A 24070-nucleotide genomic window follows, 5' to 3' on the forward strand; every position below is an offset into this window, starting at 1 on the left:
AAAGTACAAATGCTACGCCATCTAGTACAATTAGTACTCAAACCACGCACAGTGTCGGTACACTTGTGCATTCGCCTGTTAGGCACAATGGTGGCAGCTTTCGAGGCGCTTCAGTTCGGAAGATTTCACTCGTCCATTTCAGCTGAACGTGCTTGCCCAGTGGTCGGGCTCGCATCTGCAGATTCACCACAGAGTGAGGTTGTCACCAATAGCAAGAGTTTCTCTGCTATGGTGGCTCAAGGAACACAATTTAACCGCAGGAAGACGGTTCGGAGTTTGCAATTGGATAATTCTAACTACGGACGCCAGTCTCAGAGGTTGGGGAGCGGTAATTCAAAATTGTCAGCTCCAGGGTCTCTGGGCGGATCACGAGAAATTGCTGTCTATAAATGTTCTAGAACTCCGCGCAATTTACAATGCGCTACGACAAGCAGTGCACATGATTCGCTCTCAGCCTGTCCAAGTGCAGTCAGACAATGCGACGGCGGTCGCATACATCAACAAACAAGGAGGAACGAGAAGCCGCATGGCAATGCGGGAAGTAGCTCGAATCCTCAATTGGGCGGAATGCCACCAGGTGATATTGTCGGCCGTGTTCATTCCGGGAGTGGACAACTGGGAAGCGGATTATCTCAGTCGTCGGGATTTTCACCCAGGCGAATGGGCATTAAATCCAGAAGTGTTTCACATGTTGGTTCAGCGATGGGGTTATCCTCAGGTGGACCTGATGGCATCTCGACACAATCATCAAACGCCCCAGTATGTGTCCAGAACAAGAGATCCAAAGGCAGTCGCGGTGGATGCTCTCACTGTCGCGTGGCCGTACAGTCTTGTGTATCTGTTTCCGCTGCTCCCTCTGGTGCTAAAACGGATCAAAAGAGAGTCGCTCACAGTCATACTAGTGGCGCCTCATTGGCCTCGGAGAGCTTGGTTCTCGGATCTTCGAGGATTACTCGCAGACGATCCGTGGCCGCTCCCGATACGTCCAGACCTGTTACAACAGGGTCCGTTTCTTTACCCCGATTTAGCGCGGCTGCGTTTGACGGGGTGGCTGTTGAGACCGCCCTCTTAAGAAGAGAGGGCATTCCAGATTCAGTTATACCAACCATGTTACGAGCTAGAAAGCCGGTTACGGCAGCTCATTATTACAGAATATGGCGTGCCTATATAGGTTGGTGTGAAGCTCGGAAATTTCCGACATCAGCTTTCAAGTTATGCCGCCTTTTGTTGTTTCTACAAACAGGCTTAGATGGAGGATTGCGTTTATCTACACTAAAGGTGCAGGTATCTGCTTTGTCAATTTACTTTCAAAGGCGATTGGCTCTATTGCCGTCTATACGCACTTTTCTCCAAGGTGTACTCAGGGTACAGCCTCCATTCATACCACCTACAGCGCCATGGGACTTGAATCTGGTTTTGGAGTTCTTACAGTCTTCATATTTTGAACCCTTACAGCAAGTGGATATAAAGTTTCTCACTTGGAAAACAATTTTTCTCTTAGCCTTAGCTTCCGCAAGGCGTGTTTCGGATTTGGGTGCCTTGTCATGCAAGCCACCGTATTTGGTGTTTCATGATGACAGAGCGGAACTTCGGACGAATCCCGCCTTCTTACCAAAGGTAGTGTCATCTTTTCACATCAATCAACCAATAGTAGTTCCTGTGTTGACAGCACATTCTGGAACTCTGGATGTGGTTCGCGCATTACGCGTTTATGTATCCCGAACGTCTTCAGTTCGTAAGACGGATACGTTATTTGTTCTCTATGATGCTGCCAAGATGGGTTGGCCAGCATCTAAACAAACTTTATCCAGATGGATAAAACTGACCATACGCCAGGCTTACCTTCATGCTAGGTTACAACCGCCTACGTCAGTAACCGCTCATTCCACACGTTCTGTGGGAACTTCATGGGCAGCTGGTCGTGGGGCTTCTGCGACGCAGCTTTGCCGGGCGGCTACATGGTCTTCCGTGCACACGTTTGTGCGCTTTTACAAGTTTGATACTTTTGCGGCATCAGCATCTAGCTTTGGCCGCCTAGTTTTACAAGTGCCAAACAGCTCTCCCGCCCACGGGGGAAGCTTTGGTACGTCCCAAGAGTACTCCAGTGACCCCTAGTGGATGATAAAGAAAATAGGATTTTGGTACTTACCAGGTAAATCCTTTTCTTTGAATCCATAGGGGGCACTGGACGCCCACCCAGAGCAGTTTTACCTACTTGTGGTTAGTTCTGAGGATCTTATGGTAACACACTTTCACCGGCTGGTTCAAGTTACAAGTGCTGGTTAGGGTGTCAACTGTTAGTTGTCAGTAACGTTATGTGTTAACTTCGTTATTGTCAGTTATGTTATATGTAATACTCCATTATTAACCTCTCAATTCCTGTTCGGCTCAGTAAAAAACACTGAGTAAGTGCTCAGGGATATGGAGGGGTGGAGTGTTACTAATTTAAATATTCAGTGCTGTTTCCTGCGGAAGCCCGTCCATATCCCAAGAGTACTCCAGTGCCCCCTATGGATTCAAAGAAAAGGATTTACCTGGTAAGTACCAAAATCCTATTTTTACCTCTAGTCACTCCCCAACAGAAAAAGACACCGACTTTTCAGCCGCAGCCCTTTCGTTCCTTTAAAAACAAGAGAGCAAAGGGATATTCATATCTGCCACGAGGCAGAGGAAAGGGGAAGAGACTGCAACAGGCAGCTCCTTCCCAGGAACAGAAGCCCTCCCCCGCTTCTACAAAAGCCTCAGCATGACGCTGGGGCTTCTCAAGCGGACTCGGGGGCGGTGGGGGGTCGTCTCAAGAATTTCAGCGCGCAGTGGGCTCACTCGCAGGTGGATCCCTGGATCCTGCAGATAATATCTCAGGGTTACAGGTTGGAACTAGAGACGTCTCCACCTCGCCGTTTCCTGAAGTCTGCTTTACCAACGTCCCCCTCCGACAGGGTGACGGTCTTGGAAGCCATTCACAAGCTGTACTCTCAGCAGGTGATAGTCAAGGTACCCCTTTTACAACAAGGAAAGGGGTATTATTCCACTCTATTTGTGGTACCGAAGCCGGATGGCTCGGTAAGACCTATTCTAAATCTGAAATCCTTGAACCTGTACATAAAAAAGTTCAAGTTCAAGATGGAGTCACTCAGAGCGGTGATGGCGAACCTGGAAGAAGGGGACTTTATGGTATCCTTGGACATCAAGGATGCGTATCTCCACGTTCCAATTTACCCCTCACACCAGGGGTACCTCAGGTTCGTCGTACAGAACTGTCACTATCAGTTTCAGACGCTGCCGTTTGGATTGTCCACGGCACCTCGGGTCTTTACCAAGGTAATGGCCGAGATGATGATTCTTCTTCGAAGAAAAGGCATATTAATTATCCCATACTTGGACGATCTCCTAATAAGGGCAAGGTCCAGAGAACAGCTAGAGATGGGACTAGCACTGTCTCAAGAAGTGCTAAAGCAGCACGGGTGGATTCTGAATATTCCAAAATCCCAGTTAATTCCGACAACACGTCTGCTGTTCTTAGGGATGATTCTGGACACGGTTCAGAAAAAGGTTTTTCTCCCGGAGGAAAAAGCCAAGGAGTTATCCGAACTTGTCAGGAACCTCCTAAAACCAGGAAAGGTGTCTGTACATAAATGCACAAGAGTCCTGGGAAAAATGGTGGCTTCTTACGAAGCAATTCCATTCGGCAGATTCCACGCAAGAGTTTTCCAGAGGGATCTGCTGGACAAATGGTCAGGGTCGCATCTTCAGATGCACCAGCGGATAACCCTGTCTCCAAGGACAAGGGTATCTCTTCTGTGGTGGTTGCAGAGTGCTCATCTATTGGAGGGCCGCAGATTCGGCATACAGGATTGGATCCTGGTGACCACGGACGCCAGCCTGAGAGGCTGGGGAGCAGTCACACAAGGAAGAAACTTCCAGGGCGTGTGGTCGAGCCTGGAAACGTCTCTTCACATAAACATTCTGGAACTAAGAGCAATCTACAATGCTCTAAGCCAGGCAGAACCTCTGCTTCAAGGAAAACCGGTGTTGATCCAGTCGGACAACATCACGGCAGTCGCCCATGTAAACAGACAGGGCGGCACAAGAAGCAGGAGTGCAATGGCAGAAGCTGCAAGGATTCTTTGCTGGGCGGAGAATCATGTGATAGCACTGTCCGCAGTGTTCATCCCGGGAGTGGACAACTGGGAAGCAGACTTCCTCAGCAGACACGACCTTCACCCGGGAGAGTGGGGACTTCATCCAGAAGTTTTCCACATGCTTGTAACCCGTTGGGAAAGACCAATGGTGGACATGATGGCGTCTCGCCTCAACAAAAAACTGGACAGGTATTGCGCCAGGTCAAGAGATCCGCAGGCAATAGCTGTGGACGCGCTGGTAACGCCTTGGGTGTACCAGTCGGTGTATGTGTTTCCTCCTCTGCCTCTCATACCAAAAGTATTGAGAATTATACGGCAAAGAGGCGTAAGAACGATACTAGTGGCTCCGGATTGGCCAAGAAGGACTTGGTACCCGGAACTTCAAGAGATGATCACGGAGGATCCGTGGCCTCTACCTCTGAGAAGGGACCTGCTTCAGCAGGGTCCCTGTCTGTTTCAAGACTTACCGCGGCTGCGTTTGACGGCATGGCGGTTGAACGCCGGATCCTAAAGGGAAAAGGCATTCCGGAAGAAGTCATTCCTACCTTGATTAAAGGAAGGAAGTAACCGCGCAACATTATCACCGCATTTGGCGAAAATATGTTGCGTGGTGCGAGGATCGGAGTGCTCCGACGGAGGAATTTCAACTGGGTCGATTCCTACATTTCCTGCAATCAGGATTGTCTATGGGTCTCAAATTGGGATCTATTAAGGTTCAAATTTCGGCCCTGTCGATTTTCTTCCAGAAGAAATATCTCACATGGAAAGTGACCATGCTACTAGCCCTGGCTTCGGCCAGGAGAGTGTCAGAACTGGCAGCTTTATCTTACAAAAGCCCATATCTGATTTTCCATTCGGACAGGGCAGAACTGCGGACTCGTCCGCATTTTCTCCCTAAGGTGGTGTCGGCATTTCATCTGAACCAGCCTATTGTAGTGCCTGCGGCTACAAGCGACTTGGAGGACTCCAAGTTGTTGGACGTTGTCAGAGCTTTAAAAATATACATTTCAAGGACAGCTGGAGTCAGGAAATCTGACTCACTGTTTATACTATATGCTCCCAACAAGTTGGGCGCTCCTGCGTCTAAGCAGACTATTGCGCGCTGGATTTGTAGTACGATTCAGCTTGCACATTCTGTGGCAGGCCTGCCACAGCCAAAATCGGTAAATGCCCACTCCACAAGGAAGGTGGGTTCTTCTTGGGCGGCTGCCCGAGGGGTCTCGGCATTACAACTCTGCCGAGCGGCTACGTGGTCGGGGGAGAACACGTTTGTAAAATTCTACAAATTTGATACCCTGGCTAAGGAGGACCTGGAGTTCTCTCATTCGGTGCTGCAGAGTCATCCGCACTCTCCCGCCCGTTTGGGAGCTTTGGTATAATCCCCATGGTCCTTTCAGGAACCCCAGCATCCACTAGGACGATAGAGAAAATAAGAATTTACTTACCGATAATTCTATTTCTCGGAGTCCGTAGTGGATGCTGGGCGCCCATCCCAAGTGCGGATTATCTGCAATAATTGTACATAGTTATTGTTACCTAAATCGGGTTATTGTTGTAGGGAGCCATCTTTCAGAGGCTCCTCTGTTATCATACTGTTAACTGGGTTTAGATCACAGGTTGTACGGTGATTGGTGTGGCTGGTATGAGTCTTACCCGGGATTCATAAATCCTTCCTTATTGTGTACGCTCGTCCGGGCACAGTATCCTAACTGAGGCTTGGAGGAGGGTCATAGGGGGAGGAGCCAGTACACACCACCTGATCATAAAGCTTTACTTTTTGTGCCCTGTCTCCTGCGGAGCCGCTATTCCCCATGGTCCTTTCAGGAACCCCAGCATCCACTACGGACTCCGAGAAATAGAATTATCGGTAAGTAAATTCTTATTTTTCAATTCAACAAGCTGGGTGCTCCGTAAGGACCATGGGGAATAGACTGGCTTTGCAGGAGACTGGGCACTCTTAAAAGAAAGATTAGGTACTATATCTGGTGTGCACTGGCTCCTCCCTCTATGCCCCTCCTCCAGACCTCAGTTAGAATCTGTGCCCAGCCAGAGCTGGATGCACCTAGTGGGCTCTCCTGAGCTTACTAGAAAAAGTATTTGTTAGGTTTTTTATTTTCAGTGAGATCTGCTGGCAACAGACTCACTGCTACGAGGGACTGAGGGGAGAGAAGCAAACCTACCTGCTTGCAGCTAGCTTGTGCTTCTAAGGCTACTGGACACCATTAGCTCCCGAGGGATCGAACACAGGGCCTGACCTCGATCGTCCGTTCCCGGAGCCGCGCCGCCGTCCCCCTTGCAGAGCCAGAAGACGGAAGAACCAGGAGAAAATCGGCGGCTGAAGACTCCGGTCTTCAATAAGGTAGCGCACAGCACTGCAGCTGTGCGCCATTGCTCCCACAGCACACCACACGCTCCGGTCACTGGTGGGTGCAGGGCGCTGGGGGGGGGGGGGGGCCTGGGCTGCAATAAGTATACCTTTTGGCAAATGTGCACATAATACAGTTATAAACTGTATATGCGCCTAATCCCCCGCCATTAACATTATTAAAAAAGCGGGAGAAGCCCGCCGCGGAGGGGGCGGGGCTATCTCCCTCAGCACACGGCGCCATTTTCTTTTCACAGCTCCGCTGGAAGGACGCTCCCCAGGCTCTCCCCTGCAGTATACACTACAGGAAGGGTAAAAAAGAGAGGGGGGGCACATAAATTTAGGCGCAAAAGGTGATATAAGCAGCTATTGGGGGAAAATTCACTTTGTGTTAGTGTAAATCCCTCTGTTATATGGCGCTCTCGTGTGTGCTGGCATACTGTCTCCCCAAAGGACTTTGTGGGGTCCTGTCCTCAGTCAGAGCATTCCCTGTGTGTGTGGTGTGTCGGTGCGGCTGTGTCGACATGTTTGAGGACGCTTACGTGGAGCTGGAGCAGGAGCCGATAAGTGTGATGTCGCCCCCTGCGTGGCCGACACCAGAGTGGAAGGTATTAACCGACAGTGTCAACTCCTTGCATAAAAGGTTCGATGACGTAACCGCTTTTGGACAGCCGGCATCTCAGCCCGCGCCTGCCCAGGCGTCTCAGAGGCCATCAGGGGCTCAAAAACGACCGCTACCTCAGATGGCAGACACAGATGTCGACACGGAGTCTGACTCCAGTGTAGACGAGGATGAGACAAATGTACAGTCCACAAGGGCCATCTGATGCATGATTACGGCAATGAAAAATGTGTTGCACATTTCTGACATTAACCCGGTTACCACTAAAAAGGGTATTATGTTTGGGGAGAAAAAGCAGCCATTGACTTTTTTTTTCCCCCATCTGATGAGTTAAATGAATTGTGTGAAGAAGCGTGGTGTTCCCCAGATAAGAAATTAGTGATTTCTAAGAGGTTACTAATGGCGTACCCTTTCCCGCCAACGGACCGGTTACGTTGGGAAACATCCCCTAGGGTGGACAAGGCGCTCGCACGCTTATCAAAAAAGGTGGCACTGCCATCTCAGGATACGGCTGCCTTAAAGGAGCCTGCAGATGGAAAGCAGGAGGCTATCCTGAAGTCTGTGTATACACACTCGGGTACTATACTGAGACCAGCAATTGCTTCAGCATGGATGTGTAGTGCTGCAGCTGCTTGGTCTGATACCTTGTCAGATAACATTGATTCCCTTGACAGGGATACTATTTTGCTAACCATAGAGCATATATAAGACGACGTCTTTAATGAGGGATGCAGAGGGACATTTGCCGGCTGGCATCTAGAATTAATGCAATGTCTATTTCTGACGTCCTAGTGGATGCTGGGAACTCCGTAAGGACCATGGGGAATAGCGGCTCCGCAGGAGACTGGGCACAAAAGTAAAAGCTTTAGGACTACCTGGTGTGCACTGGCTCCTCCCCCTATGACCCTCCTCCAAGCCTCAGTTAGATTTTTGTGCCCGGCCGAGAAGGGTGCACACTAGGGGCTCTCCTGAGCTTCTTAGTGAAAGTTTTAGTTTTAGGTTTTTTATTTTCAGTGAGACCTGCTGGCAACAGGCTCACTGCATCGAGGGACTAAGGGGAGAAGAAGCGAACTCACCTGCGTGCAGAGTGGATTGGGCTTCTTAGGCTACTGGACACCATTAGCTCCAGAGGGACCGAACACAGGCCCAGCCTCGGAGGTCGGTCCCAGAGCCGCGCCGCCGGCCCCCTTACAGAGCCAGAAACAAGAAGAGGTCCGGAAAAATCGGCGGCAGAAGACCTCAGTCTTCAACAAGGTAGCGCACAGCACTGCAGCTGTGCGCCATTGTTACTCAGGCACACTTCACACTCTGGTCACTGAGGGTGCAGGGCGCTAGGGGGGGGCGCCCTGAGCAGCAATGTAAAACACCTTGGCTGGCATAAATACACCACATATAACCCCCAGGGCTATATGGATGTATTTTAACCCCTGCCAGAACTTACAAAAAAGCGGGAGAAAAGGCCGCCGAGAAGGGGGCGGCGCCTATCTCCTCAGCACACAGGCGCCATTTTCCATCACAGCTCCGCTGGAAGGACGTCTCCCTGACTCTCCCCTGCAGTCCTGCACTACAGAAAATGGTAAAAAAGAGAGGGGGGGGCACTAATTTGGCGCAGTATTGATACTAACAGCAGCTATAAAGGGAAAAGCACATTTTATAGTGGTATTCCTGTATGTGTATGTATATATGTGTGTATGTATATATATATATATATATATATATAATATATATATATATATATATATATATAATCTCGTATGTATATATATCTCTATATATATCTATCGCTCTGGTGTGTGCTGGCATACTCTCCCTGTCTCCCCAAAGGGCTAGTGGGGTCCTGTCCTCTATCAGAGCATTCCCTGTGTGTGCGGTGTCGGTACGATTGTGTCAACATGTTTGAGGAGGAAAATGAGATGGAGGCGGAGCAATTGCCTATTATACAGTTGTCACCCCCTAGGGAGTCGACACCTGAGTGGATGAGCTAATGGAAGGAATTGCGTGACAGTGTCAGTTCTTTACGACAGACAGTTGACGACATGAGACAGTCGGCTACTCAGCTTGTGCCTGTCCAAGGGTCTCAAACGCCATCAGGGGCTTTAAAACGCCCGTTACCTCAAATGGCAGACACGGATACTGACTCCAGTGTCGATGATGAGGAGACAAACGTGACTTCCACTAGGGCCACACGTTACATGATTGAAGCAATGAAAAATGTATTGCATATCTCTGATAATACAAGTACCACTAAAAAGGGTATTATGTTTGGTGAGAAAACTGCCTGTAGTTTTTCCTGTATCCGAGGAATTAAATGAAGTGTGTGATGAGGCGTGGGTTTCCCCCGATAAAAAACTGATAATTCCTAAAAGGTTATTGGCATCGTACCCTTTCCCGCCAGAGGATAGGGCACGTTGGGAAACACCCCCTAGGGTGGATAAAGCGCTCACACGTTTGTCAAAACAGGTAGCACTACCCTCTCCTGATACGGCCACCCTAAAGGAACCTGCCGATAGAAAGCTGGAGAATATCCTAAAATGTATATACTCTCACACGGGTGTTATACTGCGACCAGCAATCGCCTCAGCCTGGATGTGCAGTGCGGGCCTGGCGTGGTCGGATTCCCTGACTGAAAATATTGATACCCTAGATAGGGACAGTATATTACTGACTATAGAGCATTTGAAGGATGCATTTCTATATATGCGTGATGCACAGAGGGATATTTGCCGACTGGCATCAAGAGTTAGCGCGCTGTCCATTTCTGCTAGAGGTTTATGGACGCGGCAGTGGTCAGGTGATGCGGATTCTAAAAGGCACATGGAAGTATTGCCTTATAAGGGGGAGGAGTTATTTGGGGTAGGTCTATCAGACCTGGTAGCCACGGCAACTGCTGGAAAATCCACATTTTTACCCCAGGTAGCTTCTCAACCTAAGAAGACGCCGTATTATCAGGCGCAGTCGGCCCCATAAGGGCAAGCGGGCAAATGGCGCCTCATTTCTGCCCCGTGGCAGAGGGAGAGGAAAAAGGCTGCAGCAAACAGCCAGTTCCCAGGAACAAAAGCCCTCTCCCGCCTCCGCAAAGTCCTCAGCATGACGCTGGGGCTTTACAAGCAGACACTGTGGGGGCCCATCTCAAGAAGTTCAGTGCGCAGTGGGCCCACTCGCAAGTGGACCCCTGGATCCTTCAGGTGGTATCTCAGGGGTACAAATTGGAATTCGAGACGTCTCCCCCTCGCCGTTTTCTAAATTCTGCTTTACCGACGTCTCCCTCAGACAGGGAGGCAGTATTGGAAGCCATTCACAAGCTGTATTCCCAGCAGGTGATAATCAAGGTACCCCTCCTACAACAGGGAAAGGGGTACTATTCCACACTATTTGTGGTACCGAAGCCGGACGGCTCGGTGAGACCAATTTTAAACCTAAAATCCTTGAACACTTACATACAAAGGTTCAAATTCAAGATGGAGTCACTCAGAGCAGTGATTGCAAACCTGGAAGAAGGGGACTATATGGTGTCTCTGGACATCAAAGATGCTTACCTACATGTCCCAATTTACCCTTCTCACCAAGGGTACCTCAGGTTTGTGGTACAGAACTGTCACTATCAGTTTCAGACGCTGCCGTTTGGATTGTCCACGGCACCCCGGGTCTTTACCAAGGTAATGGCCGAAATGATGATACTCCTTCGAAGGAAGGGAGTTTGTTATCCCTTACTTGGACGATCTCCTGATAAGGGCAAGATCCAGGGAACAGTTGGAAGTCGGGGTAGCACTATCTCAGATAGTGCTGCGCCAGCACGGTTGGATTCTCAATATTTCAAAATCTCAGCTGATCCCGACGACACGCCTTCTATTCCTAGGGATGATCCTGGACACAGTCTAGAAAAAGGTGTTTTCTCCCGGAGGAGAAAGCCAGGGAGTTATCCGAACTAGTCAGAAATCTCCTAAAACCAGGCCAAGTCTCAGTGCATCAATGCACAAGGGTCCTGGGAAAGATGGTGGTTTCTTACGAAGCAATCCCATTCGGCAGATTCCACGCAAGAACCTTCCAGTGGGATCTGCTAGACAAATGGTCCGGGTCGCATCTTCAGATGCATCAGCGGATAATCTTGTCACCAAGGACAAGGGTGTCTCTCCTGTGGTGGTTGCAGAGTGCTCATCTTCTAGCGGGCCGCAGATTTGGCATTCAGGACTGGGTCCTGGTGACAACGGATGCCAACCTGAGAGGCTGGGGAGCAGTCACACAGGGATGAAATTTCCAGGGCTTGTGGTCAAGCCTGGAGACATTACTTCACATAAATATCCTGGAGCTAAGGGCCATCTACAATGCTCTAAGCCTAGCAAGACCTCTGCTTCAAGGTCAGCCGGTGCTGATCAGTCAGACAACATCACGGCAGTTGCCCACGTAAACAGACAGGGCGGCACAAGAAGCAGGAGGGCAATGACAGAAGTTGCAAGGATTCTTCGCTGGGCGGAAAATCATGTGATAGCACTGTCAGCAGTGTTCATTCCGGGAGTGGACAACTGGGAAGCAGACTTCCTCAGCAGACACGACCTCCATCCGGGGGAGTGGGGACTTCACCCAGAAGTCTTCCACATGATTGTGAACCGTTGGGAAAAACCAAAGGTGGACATGATGGCGTCCCGCCTCAACAAAAAACTGGACAGGTATTGCGCCAGGTCAAGAGACCCTCAGGCAATAGCTGTGGACGCTCTGGTAACACCGTGGGTGTACCAGTCAGTGTATGTGTTCCCTCCTCTGCCTCTCATACCCAAGGTACTGAGGATCATAAGAAGGAGAGGAGTAAGGACTATACTCGTGGCTCCGGATTGGCCAAGAAGGACTTGGTACCCGGAACTTCAAGAGATGCTCACAGAGGACCCGTGGCCTCTACCTCTAAGAAAGGACCTGCTCCAGCAGGGACCCTGTCTGTTCCAAGACTTACCGCGGCTGCGTTTGACGGCATGGCGGTTGAACGCCGGATCCTGAAGGAAAAAGGCATTCCGGATGAAGTCATCCCTACCCTGATCAAAGCCAGGAAGGATGTAACCGTGCAGCATTATCACCGTATTTGGCGTAAATATGTTGTGTGGTGCGAGGCCAGGAAGGCCCCTACAGAGGAATTTCAACTGGGTCGTTTCCTGCATTTCCTGCAAACAGGACTGTCTATTGGCCTAAAATTAGGGTCCATTAAGGTTCAAATTTCGGCCCTGTCGATTTTCTTCCAGAAAGAACTGGCTTCAGTTCCTGAAGTTCAGACGTTTGTCAAGGGGGTACTGCATATACAGCCTCCTTTTGTGCCTCCAGTGGCACCTTGGGATCTCAATGTAGTTTTGGGGTTCCTAAAATCACATTGGTTTGAACCACTCTCCACTGTGGACTTAAAATATCTCACTTGGAAAGTGGTAATGCTGTTAGCCCTGGCTTCAGCCAGGCGTGTCTCAGAATTGGCGGCTTTATCCTATAAAAGCCCTTATCTAATTTTTCATACGGACAGGGCAGAATTGAGGACTCGTCCTCAATTTCTCCCTAAGGTGGTTTCAGCATTTCACTTGAACCAGCCTATTGTGGTACCTGCGGCTACTAGGGACTTGGAGGACTCCAAGTTGCTGGACGTAGTCAGGGCCCTGAAAATATGTTTCCAGGACGGCTGGAGTCAGGAAATCTGACTCGCTGTTTATCCTGTATGCACCCAACAAGCTGGGTGCTCCTGCTTCTAAGCAGACTATTGCTCGCTGGATCTGTAGCACGATTCAACTTGCACATTCTGCGGCTGGACTACCGCATCCTAAATCGGTAAAAGCCCATTCCACGAGGAAGGTGGGCTCTTCTTGAGCGGCTGCCCGAGGGGTCTCGGCTTTACAACTTTGCCGAGCTGCTACTTGGTCGGGATTAAACACTTTTGCAAAATTCTACAAGTTTGATACCCTGGCTGAGGAGGACCTAGAGTTTGCTCATTCGGTGCTGCAGAGTCATCCGCACTCTCCCGCCCGTTTGGGAGCTTTGGTATAATCCCCATGGTCCTTACGGAGTTCCCAGCATCCACTAGGACGACAGAGAAAATAACAATTTACTCACCGGTAATTCTATTTCTCGTAGTCCGTAGTGGATGCTGGGAGCCCGTCCCAAGTGCGGACTTCTGCAATACTTGTATATAGTTATTGCTTAACTATAGGGTTGTTGTTCTGAGCCATCTGTTGAATGAGGCGCAGTTGTTGTTCATACTGTTAACTATACCCAGTTATCACAAGTTGTACGGTGTGGCTGGTATGAGTCTTACCCTGGATTCCAAATCCTTTCCTAGTAATGTCAGCTTTTCCGGGCACAGTTTCCCTAACTGAGGTCTGGAGGAGGGGCATAGAGGGAGGAGCCAGTGCACACCAGATATAGTACCTAATCTTTTAAGAGTGCCCAGTCTCCTGCAGAGCCAGTCTATTCCCCATGGTCCTTGCGGAGTACCCAGCATACACTACGGACTATGAGAAATAGAATTACCGGTGAGTAAATTCTTATTTTTTACTGTTTGTTGCCTCATACTGCTTAAATCTTGTGTTTACTGTCACATAACACAGGGGTTTTGCAGGTATTGTATTTGTCTGGCTGTATTGTACTGTTACGCCCTAAGGCTACATTCCTTATGTCTGCCACACAGGGCAGGAAATCTGTGGACGCTTCTGCATCCTGCAGTACTGGCACCATGGATTTACCTGAGGGGGAAGTTTTAGCTGCTGGCTCATGCACTGAGTGCCATACACCCAGTCAACCTGTAGCCAATCAGGACCCACCCTGGCAGTGTTTTCAAGTATGTGAAGTACACTTGTGACACGTCTTGCGCTCCCTGTGGGACCTCCTGTACAATGGCAGCCACATATTGTCCCTGTAGTTAATCTGCCCTGGGTGGATACTCAATTACAACAATTAAATCAGTCCTTGGTTAGACAAAAGTCTACCCCACGCCCCTCCGGGACCAAGGGGTCATCTAAACGGGATATTTTTTCCTCACAATCCACTAATATTTCAGATAATTCTTCCGATGAGGATGGGGAATATATTGGTTCGTCAGACACTGATGCAGCCGCTTCTGATGAGGAATCTACAACCCAGGTTCATGATCCTGACCTACTGGAGGCTATTAAGATAATTTTTCAACTAGATGATGACATTTAGCCTCCTACTGTGTCTAAGAAACCTGATAAGTTAAAACGTCAAAGTTGCTAAAGTAGTCTTACCACATTCTGACCACTTAACTGACATACGTCAGGAATCCTGGTCGTAGCCAGGAAATACATTTTCCCTGTCTAAAAAGATGCTGGCTTGTTATCCTATCCCTGCGGAGTTATGTAACAAGTGGGAAACCACCACCGGTGGACTCTCGTTGCTTGTTTTGTGGTGTCATCTACTATGGCTGTCACCTCACTGACTGAACCAACTGATAAGCATGTGGAGGGATGTCTTGTCTATTTACTCCTTCAATTGTGCTGTACATAGACCCACTATGGCAGCCTCCTGGGCAGCGAAAGGAATTGAAGCACAGGTTCAGGCAATTGAGGATCAGCTTCCTCAGGATTTTTCTTACGCTGCAAGACAATATCTGTCTTATTTTACCATAGCCTCCCACTATATTCAGGAGGAGGCCTCTGATGCAGGTGTAATGGCGGCCAAGGCATCTACTATGTCTATCCTGGCTCGTCGAATTATGTGGTTGTGGTCCTGGAAGTTGGACCTGGACTCCAAAAATACTTTGGCGGGGCTCCCTTTTAAGCAATCTTTCAAGTGATGTCCCCCTCGCCAGTTTTACACAACTGTTATCCCTGCGGATCGGTAAAAAGCGCAAGCTCTACACTTGGTTGCGCAATCCCTCCTGGATACAGGAGTGGTAGCGCCGGTACCAGAGAGGCAGAGGATACTCTAAGACTGTTTCTAGTTCCGAAACCAAATGGGTCCTTCTGGCCTATACTCTACCTCAAATCATTGAACAAGTTTGTGAGGGTATCCAAATTCCGTATGGAAACTTTGTGCTCTATAGTGCTGGGCATGGAACCCGAAGACTATATGGTATCCCTGGACATACAGGATGCTTACCTGCACATACCTATTGCCATGTCGCATCAGCAATTTGCTATTGGCAACCTACATTATCAGTTCCAGGCACTGCCTTTTTGGATTAGCCACAACCCCTTGGATCTTCACAAAGGTCATGGCCGTTATGACCGCTCTTCTCCACCGTCAGGGAATCAGGATCCTGCCATATCTGGACGACTTGCTGATCCTGGTGAACTCCCAAGAGGTTCTCCTCAGTCATCTGGAACAGACGGTCCAATTCCTACAAGCCCACGGGTGGCTCCTCAACTGGAAATAGTCCTTGCTGGTCCCTGCTCAGAGCATGGTGAACCTGGGGGCACTATTGGACACACACAGCCAACGATTGTTTTTGTCTCCATAGAAAGTCCTGAAACTTCAGGACAGGATCAAATATTTCCTATCTCGCCCAAGAGTATCGATACTTGGCGATGCAAGTACTAGGCCTCATGGTGTCTGCTTTCAACATGGTAGAGTACACTCAATTTCATTCCCACCCTCTGCCGAACTTGATCCTTCCCAAGTGGGACGGCCTGCCTCGTCGGATCAGGTCTCAAATGATCTCTTTGACTCCGGAGGTTCGTCTGTCACTGAGCTTGTGGCTACAGGACCAACAGTTGAGCAGGGGCCATTTCTTCTGGATCTCCAACTGGGTCCTCCTGTCAACGGATGCTAGTCTGCAGGGTTGGAGCAACACTCTCCAGGGTCGGTGGACCAGGCAGGAGTCTCCTCCTGATAAACATTCTGGAATTGCAGACAGTGTTCAGTGCGTTGACACTGGCCCTGCCTCTGTACTTGAACAGGCCTGTTCTGTACTAATCAGACAACGCCACCACAGTGGTGTATATAAATCAAGGTGGCACTCAAAGCTGCATCCCAAAGCTGGGGGTATCCAAAATCCTCAGTTGGACAGAACACAATCTGCCAGCAATAACTGGGAAGCGGATTTCCTCAGTCGTCGAGACGTTCATGCCGGAGAGTGGAGTCTTCATCCGGAAGTCTTTCAACTACTAGTGGACAAGTTGGGCCTACCAGATGTAGATCTGATGGCGTCTCAACACAATCATAAGGTTCTGGTCTTCGGATCAAGGACAAGGTATTCTCAAGCAGTGTTCGTGGACGCACTGGTAATTCCATGGAACTTTCGGTTGCCATACGTGTACCCTCCAGTGTCACTCCTGCCCAGGCTACTACGGAAATTCAAGCAAGAAAGAGGAATACTACTATTCGCTCCAGCGTGGCCCAGACGGCATTGGTTCTCAGACCTGCAGGTTCTCTCGATAGAGCGTCCTCTTCTACTTCAACGCCCAGACCTCCTCGTTCATGGCCCTTGTCTCTATCCGGACCAGGCCAGACTGGGTTTGACAGCGTGGCTCCTGAAGCTTCACTCCTGAGGGCAAAGGGATTCTCTGAATTGGTTATTCAAACTATGTTGAAGGCCCGCAAACCGGTTTCTGCACGTCTTTATTACAGGGTTTGGAACGCTTACTTCACATGGCGTGCTGCTAAGAATTCTGCGTATTTGTTCAGAACTTCTAGGCTTTTGGCTTTTCTGCAACAAGGCCTAGATTTAGGCCTTCAGCTGGACTCCCTCAAGGTTCATATTTCTGCCTTGTCAGTGTGGTTTCAGAGAAATTGCATCCATTTCTGACGTTCATACTTTCACTCAGGGCGTTTCACAGATTCAGCCTCCCTATGTTCCTCCTGTGGCTCCATGGGATCTGTCTGTCTTAAATGCCCTACAAGAGTCTCCATTTGAACCTCTTGAGTCTGTGGATCTTATCTTCTGCTTAAGGTCACGTTTTTACTGGCTATTGCCTCTGCTAGGAGGGAGTCTGACTTAGGCGCTTTGTCCTGTCGTCCACCCTTTCTGATTTTTCACCAGGACCGGGCAGTTCTTCGAACTCGCCCTGGTTATCTACCTAAGGTGGTATCTTTTCATCTTAACCAAGAGTGTGGTTCCCTCCTCTTATCTCTTCTGGTTTGTCCTTCAGAGAGCGGTCTTTGGAGGTGGTACGGGATCTCCGTATTTATGTAGAGGACTGCCTCCCTCAGGTCAGATACCCCTGATCTATTCCCTGTGGAATCATAGTGTACCCCGCTGCATAAAAGGAGATTAATGGTAGACTTACCATAGTTAAGTCTTTCTGCGAGGTACAGTGGATTCACAGGGTGCCCACCCTGACGCACTTGGCTTCTTTTGGTTTGTATGGCATTAGCCACTGGTCTCTCCTCCTGTTGTGAGAATGTGGTTCTATGTGACTAACATCTACCGTCTGTTACCTGATACTTCATTGGACTGGTTAACGAAACTGAGCTCCAGTGCATGGAGGTGGGGGTAATAGAGGAGGCGGTGCAATGCATCCTGGGAGCAGTCAAAGCTTTAGCATGTTGGTGTCTCAGATCAAGATCCAACTCTACACACCCCTCAATGTATTCCCTGTGGAATCTAGTGTACCTCGTAGAAAGATTTAACCATGGTAAGTCTACCATAAATCTCCTTTTTGGCTTAGTGTCAATTTTGACTATCGTTTCTACTTGCTTGCAATGCCGACTGCGCATCGGGATTGCAAGGTGACTTTCACCTTGCGATCTGCACTAACTTTACTTACGATTTTGACTATATAGTTAATCGTAAGAAAATGTCTTTACTGGTATTACTTGTATAATAGTTCTGTGCCATTGTCCTGTGTAGTCTAACTTGTTCTCCTGCAGGCAGTTTGAGGAGCGCAATGTGGGACAGATCAAAACTGTGTATCCCACTGCCTACAAGTTCAGACAGGAGAAGAATATCCCAACCTACAAGGATGGAATGAAGAAGTCAGACTACCAGCTTACCGTGGAGCCAATAGTTCCAGAAGGTGAGTAGGCTGTCCTTTTTTATTTTTCATTTTTTTTAATAGAATGGGTAACCCTGTTAATGTGAAACTGTTTAATACAAGTGTCCTCAACATTGCAGATAAACTGGATGGGTGCCCTCAGCTCTCAGTAAGCTGCCTCTTGGACCGCAGGCGGAGGTTCCATAGAAACCTGACCAACATAGTAAAGCTGCACCACAGAGTAAGTGTTGGTGTGGAGTAAACGTTTAGTGTGCGCCTGCCCCCTCATCTGCTTTGCTTTAACCACTTGCCTAGCATGGTCATGTCGTTTGCAACCACGCCAGGCAGTGCGTTATTTGATCAGGTTGGAAACTTGCGACCAGTCAGATACAGTATGGGTCACTGCATGAAGATAATCTTCCCACAGCTGCTGCTCAGAGGGACACCCCTCTGCTTCCCTACACCCTTCCCCAATGCCTGCCAGTCACTGCTCATCGGTCAGTACAGCAGGACACCCGCCCCCCCCCCCCCCCGCCCCCATATACACATCCAGTGGCTGAAGAAATGCAAATCCAGTGTAGACCTGGTGGCTGCTCGGTTGAGCAGCCGCAATGCTCTGATGGTGACTATCTGTTTGGGGGGGAAAAGTGTTTTTACAAAACATTCTGGATAAATGTTCTTCACCTGATACACTAGAAAAAACCTCCACTTTTTCTAAACTTTGTATTAAAAGAAAAAAAAAATAATTCCAGTTAAGTCTGTAAAAACAGTCAGTGTCCGCTTTCAATAATCAACCTATCTTTCTCTAGTCCTTCTTGGCAACCTTGAATCCTCCAATGGTGGTGCCTGATGACAAGCTGACCCGCTGGCACCCACGATTCAATGTTGATGAGATACCGGATATATTGGCAGCTGAGCTCCCACAGCCCCCACAGGTAGACAAGATGACCACGGCACAGGAGGTGCTGACCAAAGCCCGTGGTATGATGACTCCCAAGGTGAGTGGGTGTGTTCTGAGTGAACTAAAATACATCGGTTCTCACAAATTACGCTAAACTGCTTGGAAAGACTTGCAAAATAACATTTGCTTCCCTCCAGCACTCTGTATGGTCTGTCTTCAATGTGTTCATTTCTAAGGTTTTACCTAATGTTTTCATTGTCCCAAAATACTTGTTGGCCACTTGTGCAGTACTTAAAGCAACCAATTCAGTCTTGTGAAGCTAGATTCAGGTTTCTTCAGCTTAGCTGGCCCTCATGAAGGTGATCTTTATACTGCATGCATAGACTTGTACATTGGAAATTAATTGGTTGTACATGGACTTTTTTTCTCCATAAAGATGGAAAAAGCTCTGGCAAATCTAGCTTTGAGGACTGCAGAGAGCAGTATTGTAGAACAGAAACCTGCACAAGAGGAGTCTAAACCTGTTCTTTCCGCACCAAGTGCCCTGAAAGGAGTGTCTCAGTCCCTGCTGGAGAGGGTAGGTTATGTTGATTCACACCTGGGGAACACGTCTTTTGTGATGGGGATTTCTGAAAAATTCAGAATGGGTGACAGTATATTCTAAGTGCATTCTTGGCCAAATCTTGGGTCATTGTAGTCTTGAGGTACCAAATTCTAGGCACAAACTAAAATATTGCTATGTATGAACAACAGATTGCTTTAATGTTTCCCTCAGATTCGGGCTAAAGAGGTGCAGAAACTTCAAGCTGTGATGATGCGTAAACCCCAGCAGGAGGAACGTCTCCTCATGATGTCCAGGCTGCCAGAGTTGGCCCGTATTCTTCGCAATGTCTTTGTGGCAGAGAAGAAGCCAGCCCTGACTGTAGAGATAGTGTGCAACAAGATAAATTCCAGTTACCGCTCATCCATGTCTTCAGGTGAGACACAGCCCCCTTCTGTCATCAACCATGCTTACCTTACAGCTGCGCTACCACCTATGAGAACATCTTGTAAAGGTGCTTGAGGGACATGCTCTCAAATCCTAGCTACGGACTGAAGGAGAGGCGCTGCAGTGTGCGATTGTCCTACTGCTGAGCTTTAGCAGTTAAAAGGCTTGTCTGCAGCTGGTAGGATCTGTGGTCTAAGCTGGACAGCACAGTTGATGTAATGATAAGCATTGCCTTAGAGCAACGATGTCTTGGGTTTGAATCCGCCATGGCCCTAACTGGAGTTTGTATGTTCTGCCTGTGCTTGCATGGATTTCCTCCCATAGCCCAAAATTATACTGGTAGGTTAATTGGCTCCTGACAAAATTAACCGTAGAGTGTGAATTCTGTAGGGAACCTAAATTATAGGCGTCTGCCAATTTGCGGCAGGAATACATTTTGATGCTGGTGTTCCGGCCGCAAGTTGGCATTCTGACGTTGGGATTTTGGCTCCTGGGCATTTTAACTGCGTCCCTTCTGCAGTCATGTTTTTGCTTGTGGATGTGGCCAAAGAGCTTTTAGTAGTGCATATAGACTGGGCACCCAAGGCTATCGTAAAGTAAAGGCATACTGCTGTCTTCTGCCTAATTGAATGTTTATTGTAAATAAGTTGCTGCTGAGACCATGATATGCAAAGAATGGGTGTAGTATAGTATGCCGGCAGCCGGGCTCTCTGCGGCCAGCATACCGGCACTGGAATTCCGAGCGCAAATGAGCCCTTTGTAGGCTTGCTGCGATCGCCATGCTGCGCCGGTGGTGCGTTAAAAACGCCCCGCTATCTATTCTCCCTCCAGGGGGAGGTCGTGGACCCCGAAGAGGGAGAAAAGGTGTTGGTATGGTGGCTGACAGGATTCCGGCGCCAGTATACTGTGCGCCGGGATTCCGACAGCCGGCAAACTGAAGACCACACCAAAGAATAACCAGCTCTCTATTGCGAAAGGCTTGTTTTTGTTTTGTTTTTATATCTTTACTCCACCAGCCCAATCCCCATATGCTCCCCAATACTTTGAGAAAAAATTCTATTTTTAGTTGCATTTTTAATAGTGTTACGCTCATAATTATATTTTAAGTAATATCTATATATATATTATCCTCTTTATGCAGGTGACATGGAGAAGCACCTCCTGCTATTGGTGGAGCTGATTCCTGGCTGGCTTGCCATTCATTCCGTCAGACAGGAAACTTACTACAAGCTAAACAAGACTATGGACCTGAATGTAATTTTAGAAAGGGTGAATAAGAAGATAAAGGAGGAAGAGTCCCAGTGACTTTAGCTTTCTTGGAACTCTTCGGCTGTTTTATCATGGTTTTCGGGACCTGTATTTTATAGGTGTGCAATTTTTTAATGGACGTTTATGGAAATGATCCGTTCTACTGTTACAGATTTATTTTCCTCCTATACTAAACAATCTAGGAACTAATCTTCAACTTGTAGAGGGCAAGTGGCACCTTGTGGAGATCTCAATTGGATAAACCTAGTTTTTTATTTTGAGCAGAGTCCTATATCAAGTTCATTTTTATATTGATAAAGATCAAGTTTTTTTTTCATGGTTTCCTCTGGAATAAACTAATCTGCATTGTTTAACTTCCATCTGGTTCTTTCCACTAGATGTTTAATTTTTAGCAGCGTTAATCATCCTTTCATAAGTGAGATGTTTATATACTGTAGTAATTCTTGAACAGCGACAGGATTTAATAGGCTGTTAAGGGGGTGATTTATAGTTGAGTGCGCATGCTGGGAAGCTTGGTGGGGTGGTGGTATGCTAAGTATTGTTCCTTCAGAAATGTAATACTATAACCTTAGAATTTATTTGGGGATATGGGTCATTAGGTCGACAAGACTTAGGTTGACCGTAATTGGTCGACATGAGTTTACTTTTTATGGTGTGGTTTTATTAGTAAAGTGACTGGGAACCCCAGTTAGTGCAGTGTCCCCTCACTTCGCTCGCCATGCTTCGGGCAAGGTGCCTCACGCCGCTGCGCTTTTGCATATTGACAACTATTGGTCGACCTAATGACTTTCGACCTGTCTTGTCAGCCTAATGACCGTATCCCCTTGTGGGAATGCAGATGGGTGACTGACTTCACACCTGCAACCTTTTTCCATCACAAGGAGTAACTGAATATGCTGCAGAGGTGCCTACATATGGCCATTGCATGTCTTGGTCTATACCACTCCTACTTTGCCTTGTTTACAGTTGGAAAATGGAAGAGTCGGTCTTAATGTAGACTTGTAAAATGTAGCATCACATGGTTTTTAATGGCTTCCTGATCACCACCCACACTCCTTGCATGTTATGAGTGTGGGGTGATCCTGACTGGCTTGAGACAAGTCCCAGTACTTACATTAATGATGCCCCAGAATAAGGACCTCCATGTTGGTTTATGGGGGTGAGTGGTAGCGATCTGGCTGAGTTCTTGTCGCATACCTTCAACCATGGATACAGGTGTATGTGATGCATAGCACATTCCCTACACATACATGTATATTGTATTGGGTTTAATCTCCATTATATACTCATGGCTAGAATGCACATAAAAAAATAAAATAAGTAGCAGATATCCATATGACTCCTTAAGGTGACCAGTATCCTATTTCTGTCATGAAAAAAACATTGAAGGTGTTTGAGCCGAAAAACAAACATCAACTACTGTACATATCTGCCCATTCCAGGTCAGTTCATGGAGTCTTGGTGTCCAGTACTGACTGAGTTTAAGAAGCCTGATTAAAGAGGGTAGGTTTACCTGCTGTATTTGGTGAATACTGCTTTCCCTAGTGTAAGACACTAATGGGATATTGGATGTGACCATATACTTGAATCCAGGATGTGATGTTTGGCTGTATGGAAACCAGAAGGGGGTGAGTACAGTATAAAGCATGGCTAAAACTGGGTCAGTGTACAGTATTTGAAAAATGAATGACTACTGATGTTCTGAAAGGTCACTGCATATATTTCTTTTTCATCCACTAGGGGTCACTGGAGTACTCTTGGGATATGGACGGTCTCCATAGGAACAGGGCACTGAATATTTAAATTTAGAACACTCCACCCCTCCATATCCCAGAGTACCTCAGTGTTTTTTCTGTGCTCAAATAGCAACAGGCTTGTGTGGCTTAGTCCACAATTATTTTGAATATTTTTATTTTTTAGTTAATATTTTTTTTTCTTCATACCACATCCCTTTCCCCCTTCCAAAAGGCCAGGGTCAGGGATAGTGGAAGCTGCTACATGCAGCTGTGGCGTGTCTGTCCTCACTAAAAGAGCATCCTCACAGCCAGACAGACATCCTGCAGAAAGGCTGGCCGGTGCTTTCAGAGAAGCCCCGTCGGAGCCTCAACACAGGAGTCCAGGTATGTTGGTCAGGGCGGTCAGCTCGCGCTACCGCCCCACTGTGTGGGGACACTGTTTTCTTTAACAGCTACCGCACCATACTACAGGCCGCTTGGATCCCTATACCACCTGCCGCCGCTGATCAGAGCCGCTTCAAAGGGCCCCGCCTCCTGCTGTCTGTTTGCAGCGCGTCCCGCTACCCTGCTCCCGCTGGCCGCCTCACACTAACACTGCCCGCTCCGCATACTGCCTCCGCAACAGAGCATACAGGGGGGGGGGGCATTACAGGCTGCAAGCAGCGGCACGAGAGGGGACAAGCAGCAGCAGCATGCTAGGCTGCAGGGAGGATATACACAGGATTTTCATGCAAGGTTATATATCAGTTTAAAAGATTTATAACCTGTACTGTGACTATAAATTTAAGCATGGCAGCCATTTTAACCATGCTTCCTTTGTCTTCCTGTTGTGATTCCAGAACGTTCCGGTACTACATCTCTACTCCACCGGAGGCGCAGGGGTGTTAGAATTTGGGATCACATTTCATAGTACTGGCCACGTGTACTGCACTTGGCCAGATATAGATATAGATATATATATATATATATATATATATATATATATCTATATCTATATCTCACACACACCTTAGTACTATTTCTCTAACGTCCTAGTGGATGCTGGGGACTCCGTCAGGACCATGGGGATTAGCGGCTCCGCAGGAGACAGGGCACAAAAATAAAGCTTTAGGATCAGGTGGTGTGCACTGGCTCCTCCCCCTATGACCCTCC

The 24070-nt window shown here is 48.1% G+C and overlaps 1 protein-coding gene across 1 annotated transcript in view; it reads left to right on the forward strand.

Annotated features, from left to right (window-relative positions):
* CDT1 (chromatin licensing and DNA replication factor 1) overlaps nucleotides 1–21535 on the forward strand; it is a 31605-nt gene extending 10070 nt beyond the window's left edge. Inside the window, exons 5-10 of the mRNA XM_063945528.1 lie at nucleotides 17921–18066; nucleotides 18165–18265; nucleotides 18834–19022; nucleotides 19362–19502; nucleotides 19701–19902; nucleotides 21055–21535. Of these exons, the coding sequence (XP_063801598.1) occupies nucleotides 17921–18066; nucleotides 18165–18265; nucleotides 18834–19022; nucleotides 19362–19502; nucleotides 19701–19902; nucleotides 21055–21218 (943 nt within the window). The 3' untranslated portion in view covers nucleotides 21219–21535. The remainder of the gene's footprint in view (nucleotides 1–17920; nucleotides 18067–18164; nucleotides 18266–18833; nucleotides 19023–19361; nucleotides 19503–19700; nucleotides 19903–21054) is intronic.
* Nucleotides 21536–24070: the final 2535 nt, after the last annotated feature.

This window comes from Pseudophryne corroboree, chromosome 11, assembly GCF_028390025.1.
Source record: "Pseudophryne corroboree isolate aPseCor3 chromosome 11, aPseCor3.hap2, whole genome shotgun sequence".
Lineage (NCBI taxonomy): Eukaryota > Metazoa > Chordata > Amphibia > Anura > Myobatrachidae > Pseudophryne > Pseudophryne corroboree.